This window comes from Bidens hawaiensis, unplaced genomic scaffold (assembly GCF_021521415.1).
Source record: "Bidens hawaiensis isolate Kalapana, Puna unplaced genomic scaffold, B.hawaiensis_p1.1 tig00011868_1, whole genome shotgun sequence".
Taxonomy (NCBI): domain Eukaryota; kingdom Viridiplantae; phylum Streptophyta; class Magnoliopsida; order Asterales; family Asteraceae; genus Bidens; species Bidens hawaiensis.
Genome location: NW_027491949.1, coordinates 717,888 through 736,220, shown reverse-complemented (window position 1 = coordinate 736,220; position 18,333 = coordinate 717,888). Strand labels below are relative to the sequence as shown.

The 18,333-nt window shown below is 33.7% G+C and overlaps 1 protein-coding gene across 1 annotated transcript in view; it reads left to right on the top strand.

Moving 5' to 3' along the window:
* Positions 1-1,022: 1,022 nt before the first annotated feature.
* The window catches only part of LOC143539404 (putative F-box/FBD/LRR-repeat protein At4g03220), a 32,104-nt gene continuing 14,793 nt past the window's right edge, over positions 1,023-18,333 (top strand). Inside the window, exons 1-2 of the mRNA XM_077032738.1 lie at positions 1,023-1,835; positions 2,562-2,753. Coding sequence (XP_076888853.1) covers positions 1,023-1,835; positions 2,562-2,753 — 1,005 coding nt within the window. The remainder of the gene's footprint in view (positions 1,836-2,561; positions 2,754-18,333) is intronic.

Here is an 18,333-nt window from a genome sequence, read left to right as displayed (position 1 = left end):
AAACCTTTCTTTCCATTATTTTTCCTATACTGAACTCCTTTAGATGAATTATATGCATTCATTGCAGCAAAATTTTGGTTAAATTGAGTAGTAGCATGTATTTCCCTTTGATTTTCATCTTGAACTAGAAGAGAATATGCTTGATTAATGGATGGCATTGGTTGCATCATCAAGATACTACTTCTCATTGCATCATATGTAGGATTCAATCGCATAAGAAACTGAATTAGTTTTTGATCCTCATCTCTTTTAGCCAGAATTTGAGCATTACCACATGAACACATATGAATAGAACTTAGTGAATTCAATTCATCCCAAATACATTTTATTTTGGTAAAATATGTGGCTATGTCATTATTTCCTTGTGAAATGTCACACAAATGCTTCTGTAGTTGATATAATTTGGCACCGTTAGGTTTTCCATATCTATCATTAAGTTCTTTCCAGATCTGATTAGCAGTTTGAGCATACAATACACTTTCAAACTAACAAACTAATGACAAGTCAGGCGAGCTCCATATCAACATAACACGTCATTAATCATAGTGCCAACAACCGTTTCGTGTGCTGCCAGCCAATCCCTTTTGATCATCACACACGCGATCGTCTTTGCTCATGACATTTGAATCTGTTACTGGGTTAACATCCATACTGAGTAAGTCATTCTGTCATTTCTTTTTATCCAAATTAGCATACTAGTATTTGCATGTACGTAATAAGATATATAAGCATTTGCCGATAGAGTAAACAATTATATCTGCAGATGAACCCATTTCTTTTTGTTTATCATTAAAAACCACTTGGTTTTGGATGTCATGATCCTTTCATTCTGTTAAATTGCAGCTGTTGGATAAACGAGCTAATTAGAGTATTTAAAACGAGAATAATGGATGTATAAGGTACTGATAGATTAAGCAGCTTGCCCGATGATCTTATCCACAAAAATTCTATCATTTCTCAAGGTCACAGAAGCTATTGATACAAGTGTTTTGTCGCCTAGATGGAGGTATATCTGGACTTCAATGCCCTATCTCACTTTCTCAAGTGAGGATTTCACTACATTACCAAAGTTCTCCAAATTCGTTACGGATGTTTTGTCCCGCCGGGACAATCTAACAGAAGTGCATTCAGTGAAGCTCAGTTTTCGTGGAAAGATGAGCCAGGGGTTTGTCAAAAGAATTCTGAGTTATGCAGTCTCTCACAATGTCCAGCAGCTGAATGTGGTGTTCTTTGCTGATAACTACTTTGAATTTCCTCTTTCTCTCGTTAGTTCTCAGTCTCTCAAGCATCTTAGTTTGGCTGTGAACAACAATTACAGAAATTCTAGGCATTATGGTTGTAGTTATTCCATTATCCCGACATCAACTTGGGAACTCCCGGCATTGACAACGTTGGAACTTCATTCGGTCGCTCTATGTGATGACGAAGCTGAGAAATGCGTTGGTTTCTTTACAAAATGTGCAAACTTGAAGAATCTCACGTTAAAAAAATTCTTAACAATGGAATCAAATGGTTTCACTATCTCTCATCCTCTATTGTCAAATCTCACACTTGAAAATGGCCGTGATAGTGTGAAAGTGATCAAGGTGGTTGCACCTCATCTCGAGAATCTCACTATGAAGTTCTGTCAGGCAGAGCATGTGATTTCTGCACCTCACCTTGTTTCCTTGTTCTATAGCGGTTCTCATCCTATGCATCTATCCATAGATGGTCTCCATTCTTTAGAGAAGGCGGATATTTGTGTTTCTTATCCAAACAATGCTGATCAAATGGTTTGTCTGCTTCAGCAGCTTTACAATGTCCGCTTCCTTACACTTAACCTGGAAATTGTTGAGGTATTATTTAACGAGCATCTTAAATGATTTTTCGTTATTTCCTAAAACAACCAGAGTTTGAAACTTAAGCATCGTTAGAAAAGAGGCATATTTACATATTTGACTGATCTACTTGCATAGGTGATCAAAGTGCATTATTATAAGATATAAAATCACATATATAGCAAATTTGACCGACTCAAAGTTCTAAATTAGCCCTTGATCAAACTGGGGGAAAAAAGGTCATATGTTATGTCTTAATTGGTTTATTATAGATGATTATTCGGAAGCGCAACGAATTTGTACATTCATATTGAGGTGTTTGAGAGTTCAAAGAATGTCAAGTAATAAAGTTTATTAAAAAGGCTAATTAATGGTTTTGGGTCAGTCAAACTGGTTATATGTGATTTCCCTTTGTTATGTTGTGTCTCCAAATTAGGCTTTAGCGTATCTCGCATCATGATATATTGCTCTCTTTAAGTTACATTGAAAACCAGGAATTATTTTCCGTAATAACACAATGCCAAACCTAGATATAGAAACATGCTTGGATACTTATATTGGCACCAAGTATCAAGAAACATGGAATCTACATGTCGTTCTCTCTTTCAATGCAATAATTAGCCAAACACCATATTGAAGATGAAATTCTTGTCTGCATTTATAAATATGTAGACATAATTATGAAGGCTGCATTGTGTGTTCTTTTTTTGTATATGTAATTTCTGTTTATAAAAGGTTCCGCAGCTTCTGTCTTCATCTGGGGAACTTGTGTTACATCAACCTTCTCCGTTTGTGAACTTAAAGAGGCTAAACATTTACCCAAATAGAAAACACTTGTTGGAGCATGAACCCAAGAAAGTAGCTATGTCTACTGAACTGAAAAGCTATTTGCTGGATGGCTCTCCAGGGTGCACCTTCACAATGATCTTACGTGAGGTATCTATTAATTATATACAATTTGTACATTCAACACAACATACATTTGTAGTTTATAAAAAGGGGCTGAGCTTCTGCTTGCTGTGTCCTAAAGTTTACATGCATTTAAATTTGGGAATCTATGATAATAAATGGAGAGTGTTTCCATGTTTCTTAAAAACTCTGTGACCTCATGCAGGAAATTACAGCAAATAAGCTTATGGTCGAATTACGGGGGCTTTTAAGGAAAGAGAAGGATAAGATCAAGACCAACAGTACTCATGTGGTACGGGAGAAAGCAACACAGGAGAGCCATAAACCAAAGAAACTGAAAACAGGGGGGAACAAGGCGCAGATCAAGGGCCATTGGGAAAATCTGGGAGTGCAAAAAGAAATGGCTTGTCTCATTATTTCGAAGATGCAGCGCATTGAAGAATTACTGGCAAAGCTGCCTGCGTCAAATAGGACGAAGATCCAACCATGTTTTTCTAGTATGTGTGCAGAGGCTAACATTGCCATTAGTAAACTAGCAGACTGTATAAAGATCCAGTGTGATAAACATCTAAGTCGTTCAAGTGTCTGCTCTCATAAACTTGCTACAACACTTGTGTCGTCACCTTAGCATTTGTAAGTTTGTGATTTCCCTTATACTCATACTCCCCAGTGATAAATATAGTCAATATACCAACTCTTGGAGCCATATGTTCTTTTTTGTTTTTCTTTCAGGTCTCAAGTTTTTTGTTGTTACCGAAATCTAGCACTGGGAAGGGTAAACTTTTGAGCTTCTAGCACTTATGAACTCAACCATATAGGGATATGCTTTTTGCTGCTATCGTCTGGAGCAATCAAGTGACGTGGGTTGTAATTATGTAATCTGCAGCAGAAGCTAGATTTGGAATGTTTTGAGATACGTTTAAAACCGTTTATATAGCATCCAGTAACCAAGTTTTTAGCTAATCAGTTGTCATAAAATAGAGTGTACTTACCTATCTATATGATTAAGTTCATTCATATACGAACATGAGTCAACGGTCACATAAAAGCTACGAATAAGTTGTAACTTGCCTGATTCTACTTAACGTTTTTTTCGATTATTCACAAGAGAACGAATGGAATCACATGAGAATCAAAAGGTAAATAACATGCAGCTTCCACTAGTTTATCTTTTAAGCCAATTAAGGCCTCAAGCTCAAGTCCTCCAAGATCCCACTAGTTTGTTGGATATTGGACTACTGGGTTATGCGGGGGACGTAACAGTTCATAATTATATAAAAAAAGTAAATAGATTGGTTCTTTTTTCCTTCTTGCTGTCAACTAATTTTCACATATGGACGAATTTTATCACATGAGTTAACATATATCTTATTTCTTGTTTCTAATATTCAAAAGCATGTCAATTTAAATTTAGCCTACACTTTTTTGAGCCGGCCAAACTTTAGCACGCTTTTTATAAATGTATTGTTTTGATTGGATGTTTTAGTGGACGCGTAGTGTAACATTCGTAATTTTTCAAATCCGAAAACCTTGGCATTTTAGAACCTACTACACTACTACTACCACTATGACTACTACTAATATTATTATTATCATTACTATCCTTATCAAGCGTTCGACGATGGGTCACTCGGGCTTAATAAATTCTCATAACTATTGACGATATGCATAATTCACCTATTAACAGATGGGTCACTCGGGCTTAATAAATTCTCATAACTATTGACGATATGCATAATTCACCTATTAACATATGTTTTGCACTATTATGTTTAAGCATTCATAGACAAAGGACCAAAATGCAAATAACAAAAAAAAATGATCTCTTTCCCTCCCATTTCCTTTACACCGTCGACCTGAGGCAACCCCCCCCCCCCCTTTTATTTATTTTATTTTATTAGCATTTAACCTTTATATATTAAATCTAATATTATTTTAAATCGTTTAACGAACCGAACACCGTTGAACTCTCAAAATAAATTTTCGTGTATTTTTTTTCGTACACACACACACACACACATATATATATATATATATATATATATATATATATATCGGGTTGAATTATTCTACAAAAGGCTAACAAAAATAAGAAGTGTGAGAATTAGATGATATATGTGAAGTGGGGATCAATGGAAAATGGTATAAAAGTAATAGTACATATTTTCTCTCTCCATATGCAAGTCACATGTTAATTCCCCCATCATTTTAAAGCGTCTATAACTTTTTCAAATGATATTTAAAATAAATAAAAAAATTCGCAATAATAACAAACGTTTTTTTATCTTTAATATGAGTATGATTTTGTTATATAAAAGTAAAATAAAATTTACGCCATTGTGTCTTTTTGCATACCATTGTGTCTTTTTTCGTCATTGTGTCCTTTTTGTTTGTCATTGTGTTTCTTTCATCATTGTTGTCACACCCCAACCAACGACGGAATACGTCGAGGCGAGACGGTGATTGTTCATAGCAGATGATACTACGTGTTACAATAGTTGTTTAATTCAATTCAATATCAAGCAATACAGAGATACAATAAAATAAATTGTTTTATAGTAATCTAGGTCCAATCATGAAATCCTATATCTTGCACCAAGTAATCCTCAACAAACAAATTTTCAATACCTGAAAACATGTGAGAGTGTCAACTAATAATATTTTGTGAGAATATAGGTTTTAATAAAATAAGTTTTAAGTTGAAAACATTCTATATGTGTTAAATTACTTGTATACTTTTTGATTACAACCAAACCTCTGACATGTTTAGCGAGTCGTCTAGTCCACGATTAGACTATTATGTTTAATGGCCTCTACCCGAGGCCTGCGTGGGCGTGTCAGGCCAATAGATCTATCATCATACTACCACGGGCTTAACAAGTTAATGGTTGTACATGCTATTAAGTATACACTTGTAATGATCACACATAACGAATATTATGAAATAAAGCTTTAATCAAATATTATGTAAAACAAATTGATTATGCATGTTTCCACCTCGAATTATAAAAACGTTTAAAAGCATGTAAAAGGGGCTATAACTCACCTTTGTTGTTGATGAATTGAGGCTTGCAACACTTTGGTTTAGAGTCTTAGTGTCAATAAAGTTGTTTTAGGATGTTACTTTATTTCGGTGGAATAAAATATTCGACATTGGGTTCCCAGAAAAAAGGTAAGTGGGTCCATTCACGCCCGGACACACCAATTGGTTTTTCCTTAGGCCGTAGCCTTGGTGATAGAACCCTTGGTGAATATCTATAGATTTGGTGTTTGTTTGGAAGTACAATTGGATTTTGTGGTTTCATGTGATAACTTTATGATTGAGGGTTTTAGATTATCTTTTCCAAAAAAGAATAGGTTGCTTTCTGCTCAAGACACGAACTTTTTTAAAAATAGTAATCCTTTGAGTTAGATTACAAAAATTTTATATCTTGTAACCGTATGAGTTGTTTAACTTATATATTTTTATAAGATTTAAGTGTTTATTAAAAAATATAAAAAATTTGTAAACTACCGAGGGGTCTAATTCTGAGTCAGTTTAGTAGAAAAATCACTAAAAATTGATACTTTAACAAATTAAGGAGATTCCAGTTGGATAATTTTTATAATTCAAAGGTCCACAATATATCCAAAAATTGGGTCATAACTCGTAAACATGAGTGAGTTATGACATTCGTTTGGGGCTAAAGTTATTTGTCAAGATTTTCAGCAAGACCCTTTGTTAAAGAAAAATAATAAAAACGTTTTTAAAATTTATAAAATTTTACACCAAAAATTACATAAACACTAGACAAATAAAGAACCAACTTAGGCTTTTGAAATTCGGGATTTGGATATATTATGACCGAGATCTAAGCTTTGAAATAAAAGGTTTTTCTGCATAATGAAAGATCAAAACATTAAACGAATATCAGAACTTACGATGAAGAAAAGGACTTGTGAGTCTTTGAGAGGATGAGGATCACGACTTTGCAACCTTGGGGCTTTGGAATATGCAGGTTTGGAATGAATTGGAGGGTGCTATGGAGTTCTATTTATAGGGGTGTTTAGAGAAGAGATTAGAATGGATTAAAGATAAAATTTGACTAGGACTTGAATTCAAAATTTGGATAAGGCAAATCTTGGAGATCAAGAATAGAATATTCTAGAAGGTTTTTCTTAATTTGAATTAAGGATATAAATAAAATTACTTTAGGATAAAATTATTAATGACAAATATTAAATACTATAAAAAATTAATTTAGGCATTCCCGGTTAAACGTGCCATATTAACGATTAAGCATGTATATAACGAAATGAGCATAGAATCATGTAATTGTGCATATGATAATAATGTTACTAAATAGTAATAAATAATATATGATTCCATAATATACAGATGATGAACTAATACATGAACTTTATTAAATACGAGTATAAAAGAATAGCGATTGCATGCATGGAAATGTATAGATGTTACAGTTGTGTCTTTCAACTCTTCATTGTGTGTTTTTTTTAATACCAATAACACCGTTGTGTAATAATATTATGTAAATATAATAAAAGAAATAATAACAAATTATCTAATACATAAAATACAATGATGAATACATATTACACAATAACCTGAAACGTAAAACACAATGATGAATACATATAACACAATAACCTGGAACGTAAGACACAATGGTGAATACATATAACACAATGGCCTGAAACGTAAAACACAATGAAAACTACATATTACACAATGACTTGAGAGTAATACACAATGAACATAATACTATTTTTCTCAAATTAATTGAATATCGTAACTCAATTCTGAACAAAAGACTATGAACGTATTACACAATGATAAGTAGAAAGACAAATGTTGAGCACAAAGACACAATGACGAACTAAAGGACACAATGATATAATCTTTGTTTTAATTTTTATCTTTAATATGAGTATCAATTGAAAAACACAATGACCAAAATCTATAAAACAATGCATAGAAAAACCCAATTAAAAAACACAATGAACAACCAAATAACACAATATAAAAAAACCCACTAATTTTTATTTTTTATATAACAATATGATATTCATATTAAAGATAAAATACACTTGTTATTATGGTAAATTTAAAAAAAATATTGTATGAAAAAAGTTATGGACGTTTTAAAATGATTGTGGAATTGACATGTATCTTGCGTATGGAGAAAGAAAGTTATCATAAGTAGGTTATTACCTTAATGCCTTTCTCATCAATTTTTATTCTTAAATTAATCTCCACTATCCAAATCTAAGATCAATGAATGAGATTCCTTCTCATCATTCTCATTTTTGTTGTACTTTGTATTTTAACCTTACCCTATATATATTCTAACCTAATATAATTTTAAATATAATTGAACTCAAAATAGTTTTACTTGTTTAACGAACCGATACACGCTAAACTTTTAACATTAATTTTTCATTTAAACATTTTCACACACACACACACACATATATATATATATATATATATTACAATTATAAATATACATTTTTCTTAGCAAGTAAATAAATAATTTAAGTTGTTTTTACTCATTTAAATAAATCAATTATCGCCAAGCTTTAAAAAACGAGATCCTTTGTTTTAATAAATAAATATATATGACGATCAATTATTTTAAAAATCAATATATAACTTATAATAATATTTAAATTGATTACGTTTTAACTCGATTTTTATAATATACATTAAATGTCTTATCAATCTCAAATCCGTGATAAACCCTTATTTTTCATGTCGTCATACTGTTTATTTAATTATAACTTTAAATTAGGATATTCGTCAAGACTACTCGTGGAACTAACTAATTTATCAACGCCGTAACTGTCACCGTCTACCTTATTGTTAAAGGTGAGTAATCACATCCTTTTTTTTCTCTAGTTTTGGGTATATTATGCGTATTAAACTCATTACACTATTATACTCAAACAGAATTCCGTTATTTGCATGGTTGTAATGTTGCTCGATAAATTGCTATGTGAATTATGTGTTTACTGGTATATGCTTGGTTAATATCTCATCCTCATCCTCATCCTCATCCTCATCCTCATGAGTACGATCATACGCCACCGAAGTAACTCGACACCGTTTGGTTCAAGGGGACATGACACTTTTATTTTATGTTGTTATTGGTTGCGAGTCCGGGTAGACAAGTCCGAAATCTAGTGGCATGATCGAAAAGACACACATATATATTTGTTTATGTTAGTCGATGCTATTTACCTATGCAAGGAATTGTCTATTTCTTATTACTATTATTATTATTATTATTATTATTATACTAAACCGTGGTTACTCGCTTAACATGTATTGTTGCCAAATTATTTTTACGCATAATACAGATTGTCATATGAAATGAATTGAAGTGAAGAACTTAGTTTGGACTTTAGGCTAAAAATTATAAATATTTAAATGTTGTATTATTTTTTTTATTTTGAATTATTTATGTATGATTGTTGTGAATGAATAAATTTAGATATTGACACTTTTTATTAGTTTAGTGTCTTTGAGTTATGATGTAAATTTTGTCACGCCTCGACATGTTGCGCCGTAGATTGGGATGTGACACGTAATACCTCAAGGTTTTCTGTGTTGGCAAAAGTTTAGCCGGCTCAGGAACATCGACGTAGCAATATGAACTAGAATGTCATTTCTTTGGTCAAATAGATGTGGGCTCTTTTTGTATTGATATGATCCAACTCCAAGATTTTGCCTAGGTGGGTAAGAACAAAATTCTTGGCTGTCATAGTTCTTAGTCGGTTGACGTAGAGAAAGAGAGAAATAAAGAGAGATAGTAATATGTAATTAATTTTTTTTATTTGTCGGGAGTGTTTTTAGTATTTTAACTTACTTGAACAGCATTAACGGTACTAGTGTACTATTATATATAACATTTAACAATTTTGGTGCCGCTAAGTGCCTATTGGGCTATTTGGCGGCACCAAATTGATCCTTGGTATTATGGTTTTTTTTTGTTTTATTCCGGTACTATAACGAACATAACGTAAACCAACTGAATACGTACAGATTCAACCTCAACGTCCGCGACCGACAATACTTGAGTTTATCAACACCCTGTTTTACCAACCGACACCACCCCATTGGTCTACCTCAATTTTTTTTTCGTTTTTTAGATCTGGAACTATAACAAAAGTAACCGAAAACGACGTCCGAACTCGTGTCGAATTACCGTCTCAATGCCCGGGACCGACAACACTTGCCTTTTACCACCGCGCGGGTATATCAGACAATAGTTTTTTTATATGCTAATTTGACGAATTTAGTTTTTGGGTTTTAACGTTCAAGCTTTACCAACGGTATACCGTAACGAGCATAACCGATAATGTCCGAATACGCGTCAAATTCAAATAACCGAACCCGATGACATTGTGTCGATTTACTACCTCAACGCCTGTGACTGACAATGTTAGGGTTTATCACCACCAGGTTCCTCTCAACCTACTCGGCGCAACGCGCCGGGTAAAACACTCGTTTTTAATAATTTGATTAATGGTTGAAAATTAATAGTAACATATTGATTATTAAGTAGAGCTTTTATTACAATAAAAAATACAAGTAATATTGATATTTTATAACACCATTTCAAATCGATTTATGTTTTACCTACCCAATAATTTATCACGTGTAGACTGTAAACAGACATCTTGGCAAATCGCGATACGTAAGCGATGATATGTAAAAGAGACTTTCACAATTTACATTAAAAAAACATGTGTTAAGATAGAGGTAGAGGTGTTCAAAAAAACCGGTTACGGAACCGGTTTGGCCGGTTCAACCGGAAACCGGTTTTTTAAAAACCGGTTTTTTTAAAAACCGGTTTGACCGGTTTACGTAACCGGTTTACGTATCGGTTATACTTTTTGGAGCCAAAACCGGTTTTATAACCGGTTTTTTTTATAACCGGTTTTTTTTAATAACCGGTTATTAAAAAACCGGTTAACCGGTTTTTAAAATAACCGGTTTATTACCGTTATAAAAAAAACCGGTTAACCGGTTTTTTAATAACCGGTTAACCGGTTAAACCGGTTTTCGAACGTTACCAAACGGCTTTATAGCCGTTTTTTTTTTTTTTTTGACCGTTTTTTAGCCGTTTTTTTTTTGTTTTTTTACCATTTTACCCCCACAAACATCTATATATAGTTTAGGTTGGGTATTGGTTAGATCACACTTGATTATACAACTCCAAACGCTCTAAACGTTTATTTCATACGCGATTATACAACTCCAAACGCTCTTCTTTCGTAGTCGTTTATTTCATACTCGAGTATACCACTCTTAATTCGTAGTCGATTATCATGGCCTCCCAAAGTGCTCCTTCATCGGTCAACATGGGTGCCTCGAACACGGGAGAAACCGTCGTTCGGGTCATCCCCACGAAACGAAACCAAGATATTTGGCAACATTTCGACCTATGCGAAATGTCTAACGGAACCCAAAAAGCTAGATGCAAACATTGTTTGAAGTTTTATAACAAAGAAGCAAACTCCAGTTTAAGAGCTCATGTAGAAAAGCCCTCTTGCAAGGTCTTGAAGGACGAATCCGGAAGTAGTTCGCAGCCGGAGATGACGAATCAAGGAACGGTGTTTACGTACGACCTTGAAGCGGTACGTCAACAGTTTGGCAACTTTGTGATTCAACAATCACTTCCTTTCAACCACTTCGACAACCCTCAATTCACGGAGATGATGCAAAAGTATGTTCAACCACGCTACCAACACGTAAGTCGTTCGACCCTTAGAAGAGATTGTCTTAAAGCATGGAAAAACGCTAAATCCGAACTAATTTCATACTTTTCAAACTTACAAACTGGTGTGAACTTAACAACGGATGTGTGGTCGGTACCTAATGGTTCGCCCGACTCATACATTTGTGTGACGGCTCATTGGGTTGACCCCCGGTCGTGGCAAATGATGAAACGAACCGTTGCGTTTCAATTGTTTGATTACCCGCACACGGGTAGAAATATTTTTAAACTCTTGGATAAAGTCATTCGACAATACAAGATTGAAGATAAAATCTTTTCAATATCGTTTGATAACGCGTCCAACAATACGGCCGCGGTTGGCCATTTAAAATTAAAGTATAAACCTATCTGTGATGGAGCGTTTTTTCATAGCCGATGCATTGCACATATTATCAACTTGGCCGTGCAAGATGGGTTAAACGTGATCGAAACGCAAAGAAACAATTTTAAAAGAATGTTACGAGATGTTTTTAGCAACAATTCAACATTTTCAAGATACAAAAAATTTTGTGAAGAAGCTAACTGTCAATGGTTGGGGCCTAATTGGGATTGTCCAACAAGATGGAACTCGACTTGTGAAATGTTTGAGAAAGCCATCCAACAAAAACAATCGTTAATTGCGTTTCATCAAATTTTGTCAAATAGGGGTAAATGTGCACCGTACGATCCTAGAAACTGGTTATTGATTGAGATCGTTACGGAGGTTCTTCAAATTTTTAAATCTTGCACAACTAGTTTATCCGGGGTTTACTATCCAACAAGCCCCATTGCTTTACCAAAAATTGCTGTCATGTGCACAAAGTTGACTGAAATTCATTGTAGGGGTGCACCTTATTTTGATATGGGTGCAAAAATGAAAGAAAAATTTAGAAAATATTTTCAACAACTACCCGCTGTTTTGACCTGTGCGGCTGCGTTAAACCCTTGCATCAATGTTGGTGGTGTTGAAGCTTTAATAGAAAAAATTTGTGATGAGCTAGAGTTAAACGACGATCAAAACCCCCATTATAACCAAACTTTAAAGAATGCTTTCAACACCACCTTGGCAAACATGTATGATGTTTACCTTACAAAACACGGGTCGTCTTCCCAAATTCATGACTCGTTAAGAGCTGTTGCCCAATCCCAATCCCAAACCGACCTTGAAATGGGGATGTACTACATGATTTGGGAAGACGCCGGTAAACGTCAAAGGGTAAACACCCCAAGCAGTGAACTTGGAAGGTATGGTGGTACCAACTTTGTGAAACACATGACTCCGGATGAATTTAGAAGTCTTGATATGCTGGCTTGGTGGAGAGGTAAGGAGGATGAGTTTCCGATCCTCGCCGCCATGGCCAAAGATTTACTAACGGTCCAAGCTTCCACGGTAGCTTCGGAGTCTGCTTTTTCTGTTTCTGGCAGGGTTATATCGATTAGGAGGACTCGACTCACTCCACCAGCTGTAGAGATGTCGATTTGCTACAAGGATTACTTGGACTCTTTAGATAGGGCACAACATCAACGCTCACTCGAGGGGGAAATGGAGTATGAGGCGGCCTTGTATGAAGACGAGGTCAATCAAGGACACACTCAACCAATGACCGATGAAGAAGCCGCGTACGACGATTACCTAAGGAATAGCTCGGGATCGGGTAGCGAAGAAAATGAGTAACAAACATCAACTTGTTAATGTAATCGTGTCTAAGCATTCTTTAATGTTTGTATTTTTGAGTTACGAATATGCGATAACGATTTAATGTTTGTATTTTTAATGTAAAAGCTATAAATGAAAGTTATGTGTTTTTAATCTTCCAAGCAAAGAATGCTAACAACGAAACCCTAAACCCTAAACCCTAAAGCAAAAAAAAAGCAAAAAAAAAAAAAAAAAAAAACCGGTTAACCGGTTAGACCGGTTATTAAAAACCGGTTGTAAAAAAACCGGTTTAATAACCGGTTCTAACCGGTTTCTAAACCGGTCCAAACCGGTTTGGCCGGTTTGAGTTTTCATTGACAAAAACCGGTTAATAACCGGTCCGGTTATTAACCGAACCGGTTTTTTCAAAAAAACCGATTTGTGCACCTCTAGATAGAGGTGTACAAAACCGGTTTTAAACCCAAACCGAACCGGTTTGGTCAACGGCTGGTCAAAACCGGTTTGACTCAAACCAGTTCGGTTTATAAACCGGTTTAGACACAAGATAGGCCGACTTGGTCACGTCGGTTCGGTTTATAAACCGGTTTAACCGGTTTTAAACCGGTTTTTCTCAAACCGGTTTGGTAGATCTTAAGGGGAACCGGTCTTGAAACTGACAGTTTGGGTCGGGTTGGGAACCGGTTTGGGTGAAACTGGTTTTAAACCCAAACCGGTTTGGTTCGGTTTGCCTAAAACCAGTCCCAAACCGGTTTTTTTTTGTACACCTCTGTGTTAAGATATGGTAAAATGTAAAATGCGTTTATGGACTGAATCATGGGCTTTTTTAGGTTTGCCCTCACAGCCATATAAAAGTCCCCTAAGTTTAACAATTTGATTTATGCCCTCAAATTTAACAATTTCATTAAATTTAATAAGAATAATAATTAATTTTGATAAAAGGGGCGCTCTAAAAATATGTTTATTCAAAACGCTAAACCAGACAGGTAGATAAACACGCGACACACTGCTTATCGTCGTCGTCGTCGTCTCATCATCTTCATCTTCATCGCTTCATTTCATCTCGAGTTCGACTGAAACCCGAGAAATTGATTAATCTACTGAGGGAGGTACAATTAATCAATCAACCTAGTGTTTTCTTTTTTTAATCTAATGTTGTTTAGTAAAGTGTATCTGTTGGTTATTGCTTTTCTGCACCACTTCAGTTCGCCTAATGTGTTTTTGAAGCGTTTTATACCAACAAATGATAGTTATTGCCACACCTCAACCTACGACGGAACATGCCGTGACGCGACATAATTTGTATCATAACTCAAAAGATACTAATTAAATTACACGTGTCAATATCTAAATTATTTATTTCATATATCAAGTAAGCAAAGCACAAACATTGTCTCAAAGTAAATAACATTACAAACGAAAATAAAAATCCATCTTTATTTGTCATGCAACCTAAAGTCTAATCTATTCTTTATTTTCTTGCTTCATCCAATATAACTACCTGCGTTATGCGTGAAAATATATAGTTTGTCAACATAAAGTTGAGCAAGCAATCACGATTTTTGTACATAATAATATTAAAAATGAAAATTCTTTGCGATAAATATGAACTATATCAATTAGTATAACAAAAATATAAAAGGGTCATTTCTATTACCCCAAACGAGTTAAATTAAGCAGGCGGCATATGATCATACTAATGAGGATGAGAATGCGGATGAGATACCAATAACCATAACTCAAAGATAAACACACAGTGGAATTGTATATCTACGCAAATAGTGGAATTGTAGTGAAAGTTATAATCTATTTAACCTATGAAACGCATAACGCCACCCGAAATTTAAAATGGTAAAAAATGAGGATGTGAATTACTCCACCCGGAAGTTATAATCTATTTAACGCATAACGCCACCCAAAAGTTATAATCTATTTAACCTATGAAGCGAGTTGGTTAGTTCCGTGAGGATTAAGACTAGTTGGCCTATAATTAAATTTATAAACAATATAATTAAACTAAAGAGTATAAATGGATAAAAATAATAGAAAACGACATAGCTGTTACTAATTGGTTTAAAAGGATTTAAAGTATTTTAAAATTTAAAAATATTATAAGTTTAAGTAGTATTAATATTATTTTTATATATGTTTGATTTGAAAAAAATAAGATTATTTATAATTATATATATATATATATATATATATATATATATTAACAGGAAATTAAACGAAATTTTTTTGACAAAAGTTAATAGGTCATTAGTTCGGTTTATTGAGTGAGTGGTAACAAAAATTTTATTTCTCTCTCTCTCTATCTATCTATATATATATACACACACTAGTTTATATGCCCATGTGACACACGGGTTGAAAAAAATTATGTTTAAAACATATTAATAAATATAATCTATAAAATTTTAAAAATCAAATAAATATGTAACCAAGTAACTTAAAATATAACATCAGTATTTAATAACTTTTTACAAATTTTAAATACTTCTTTGTTTATAGCATTTAATGTTGTATTTAAAATATAACAACTACTAAAAAAACAAACTCCAATAATAGTTTTAACAATATGTCATTATAAGCTAATAACCGATTATTAAATCTTTTAACTTGGCTCACGGACAGAAATGGGGTTTTGTTAATAGGTTTGAGATTTTGATTTTTGATACACTTATTCAAAAGCTTTCAAAGGAACATTTCTAGGAAAATATCAAAAGGTCTCAAATATATGAATGATATAACAGGAGCATTGTACCACTGCATTACAATTTTTCAGTGAATTGTTTTTTTTTAACTGAAGCACAAGACAAGAGTGCTATCAGCCTATTATGTCAACATCGTCAAAGATGATCCTGATTACAAGCTAAAAACTAAGTGCAAACCGTAAATGGTTTGATATAAGTGTGGCGAACACATAACGCCATCATCAATGCAGTAGCTCCTGATGATCAATATATCTATATAATTTTCATATATTTCAAGAAATAAACCTATAATAAAAACCAAGTAAAGGCATACCAAGCATCTTTGTTAAAGGATAACCATGACTCCTCTTGACTTGTCTGCGTCAAACAATAACAATAATAATAAAGTCATGATATAAATGCTGGCATTAACAATACCTTTGGAGCTAAAGTAACTTTTGAGTCATCTTGTGGTTCAGCTTTTGAGTCATCTTTAACCCCATTCTGTAAAATTCTTTATTTGATACAGTTCAAAAAAAAAAAAAAAAGACTTATAGTGACATAAAAGTTTTCTGATCACTTATAAACATGTGAACATAAAATGAACCTACAAAGCTCTCTGAACAGCTACGACTCCATAGTGTGAAAGGCCGCAGGCTTTGATATATATTTTAAAAGTCCCTAAATGCAGCATGGTTATAGATCTTGATGATGACTTTGAGCATGTTTGGGATTGAGTTTGAAAAATGCTATTGGTGTTTTCAAAAAGCTAATAAATTAAAATGTGTTTGGCAATCACAAAAAGGTTTCTTATTTTAGATTTTTGAAAGGGTTGAAAAACAGTTTTTCAAAAGCCCCAAATCCTGGCTTTTCAAAATGGCTTTTTGAAAACACTAATAGCATTTTTCAAACTCAATCCCAAACATGCTCTTTATATTGATAAAAAGGTTTTGTGCAGTTAATTGTTTCGGTTAATTCGGTTACAAATATATCGTTAACGAAACCCGAACCGAAAACATCGGTTTTTCAAAAAAAAAAAAAAAACTAAAAAATATTGTTGGTTACTCGGTTAGTGCTTGTGTTCGGTTTTTTCAGCTTGGTTGATTTGGTTTCGGTTGCTTATATTGGTTTTATGCACACTCCTAAACTGAGTTTGCAATTGGCATATTTTAAAAAACTCAATGGGACTGCTTTATTGCAGCTTGAGGAACTTCATAAATGGATGTTTAGTACTTGAGTTCACATTTGAACCAACATAAACGCAATTGTAATATAACTGTAAAATGCAGCCATTGATTTTGCTTCAATTGTGGGTAATAAGGTGCAACTCAGGCCTACGTCATTGCATGTAAGAAATCAATAATCATACTGAAATTAATTACAAGCTAATTATTTTGATTTTGATAGTTAATAAATAAGTGAGTAACAATTAACAAAAAACAGAAATCATAACCAGCACCTGCAGTTGATAAGGAGAGGAGCACCCATCATTTCCTTTATAATACTCCATCTGTAAAGTCATGAGTTCATAATATTAAAGTATAAATTATTTGGATATCAAATTAAGTCTTACTGGATTTGTCACATCGAATAGTATAGCCAACTTCTTCTCCAAGTTCAACTCTCATTTCTTCTGCTACCCAACACGCTGAAAGCATATTATACATTTAAAGATAATCTAAAAAAATATTAGAAAAGTAATAATGGATTATAGTGGCATTGACAAATAAGAACATATGATGGTGATTGGTGAATGGCTAAACATCTTGGTCGCCGGAATATTGGTTCCACGGCCGGAACCCTAACCGCCGCTGTCGTTGTCGATCTTCAACGATTCCACCACCGCCGTTGTGTTTTGGAAAAGGGGATGTACAACAAACATATTGTCTATATGGGTGACAAGTCAGCACATGTGGTTCAGGGGCTCGAACCTGTGCCCTGGCCAGTTTCGGTGTTCTAAACATTATGCACCAGCTCAACTTCTGAATGAAGCTGGATTGGAAAATACTTATACAAACTCCTAGAACTGGATACCCACATTCAAAGATAAACCCTAAATCCTATTCATTCCAATTGATCAAAAATACGTAGATGATAATTAAAATTGGCATGGAATTATGATTACCAGGAAAAAACGAACTCAACTGAAACAACCCAAAAAATAGGGCTTGATGTGCTAAAAGTAGTTATTAATTTATTAACTAAATAAACGCTAATCTAGACACTAAGTAATAAATTCTAAACTTTTTAACTTAACTAAAACTACTAACTGGCAAGTGAACCGGTCGACTCTAGTACAACTAAGCAAAACGGATATCGAACCAACGAGTCTCTTTAAATTACGTAAACTAGCTAACTAGACTCAACTAATACTGGCACAGCTATTTGTTTGTTTAAAGGGGGGTTTTATTTAAAATACTAAATTAAAACTAATTAAGAAAAACAAGTAAAATAAACGAAACACAAGTTTGATTAAATCAGATGATGATGAAAATATT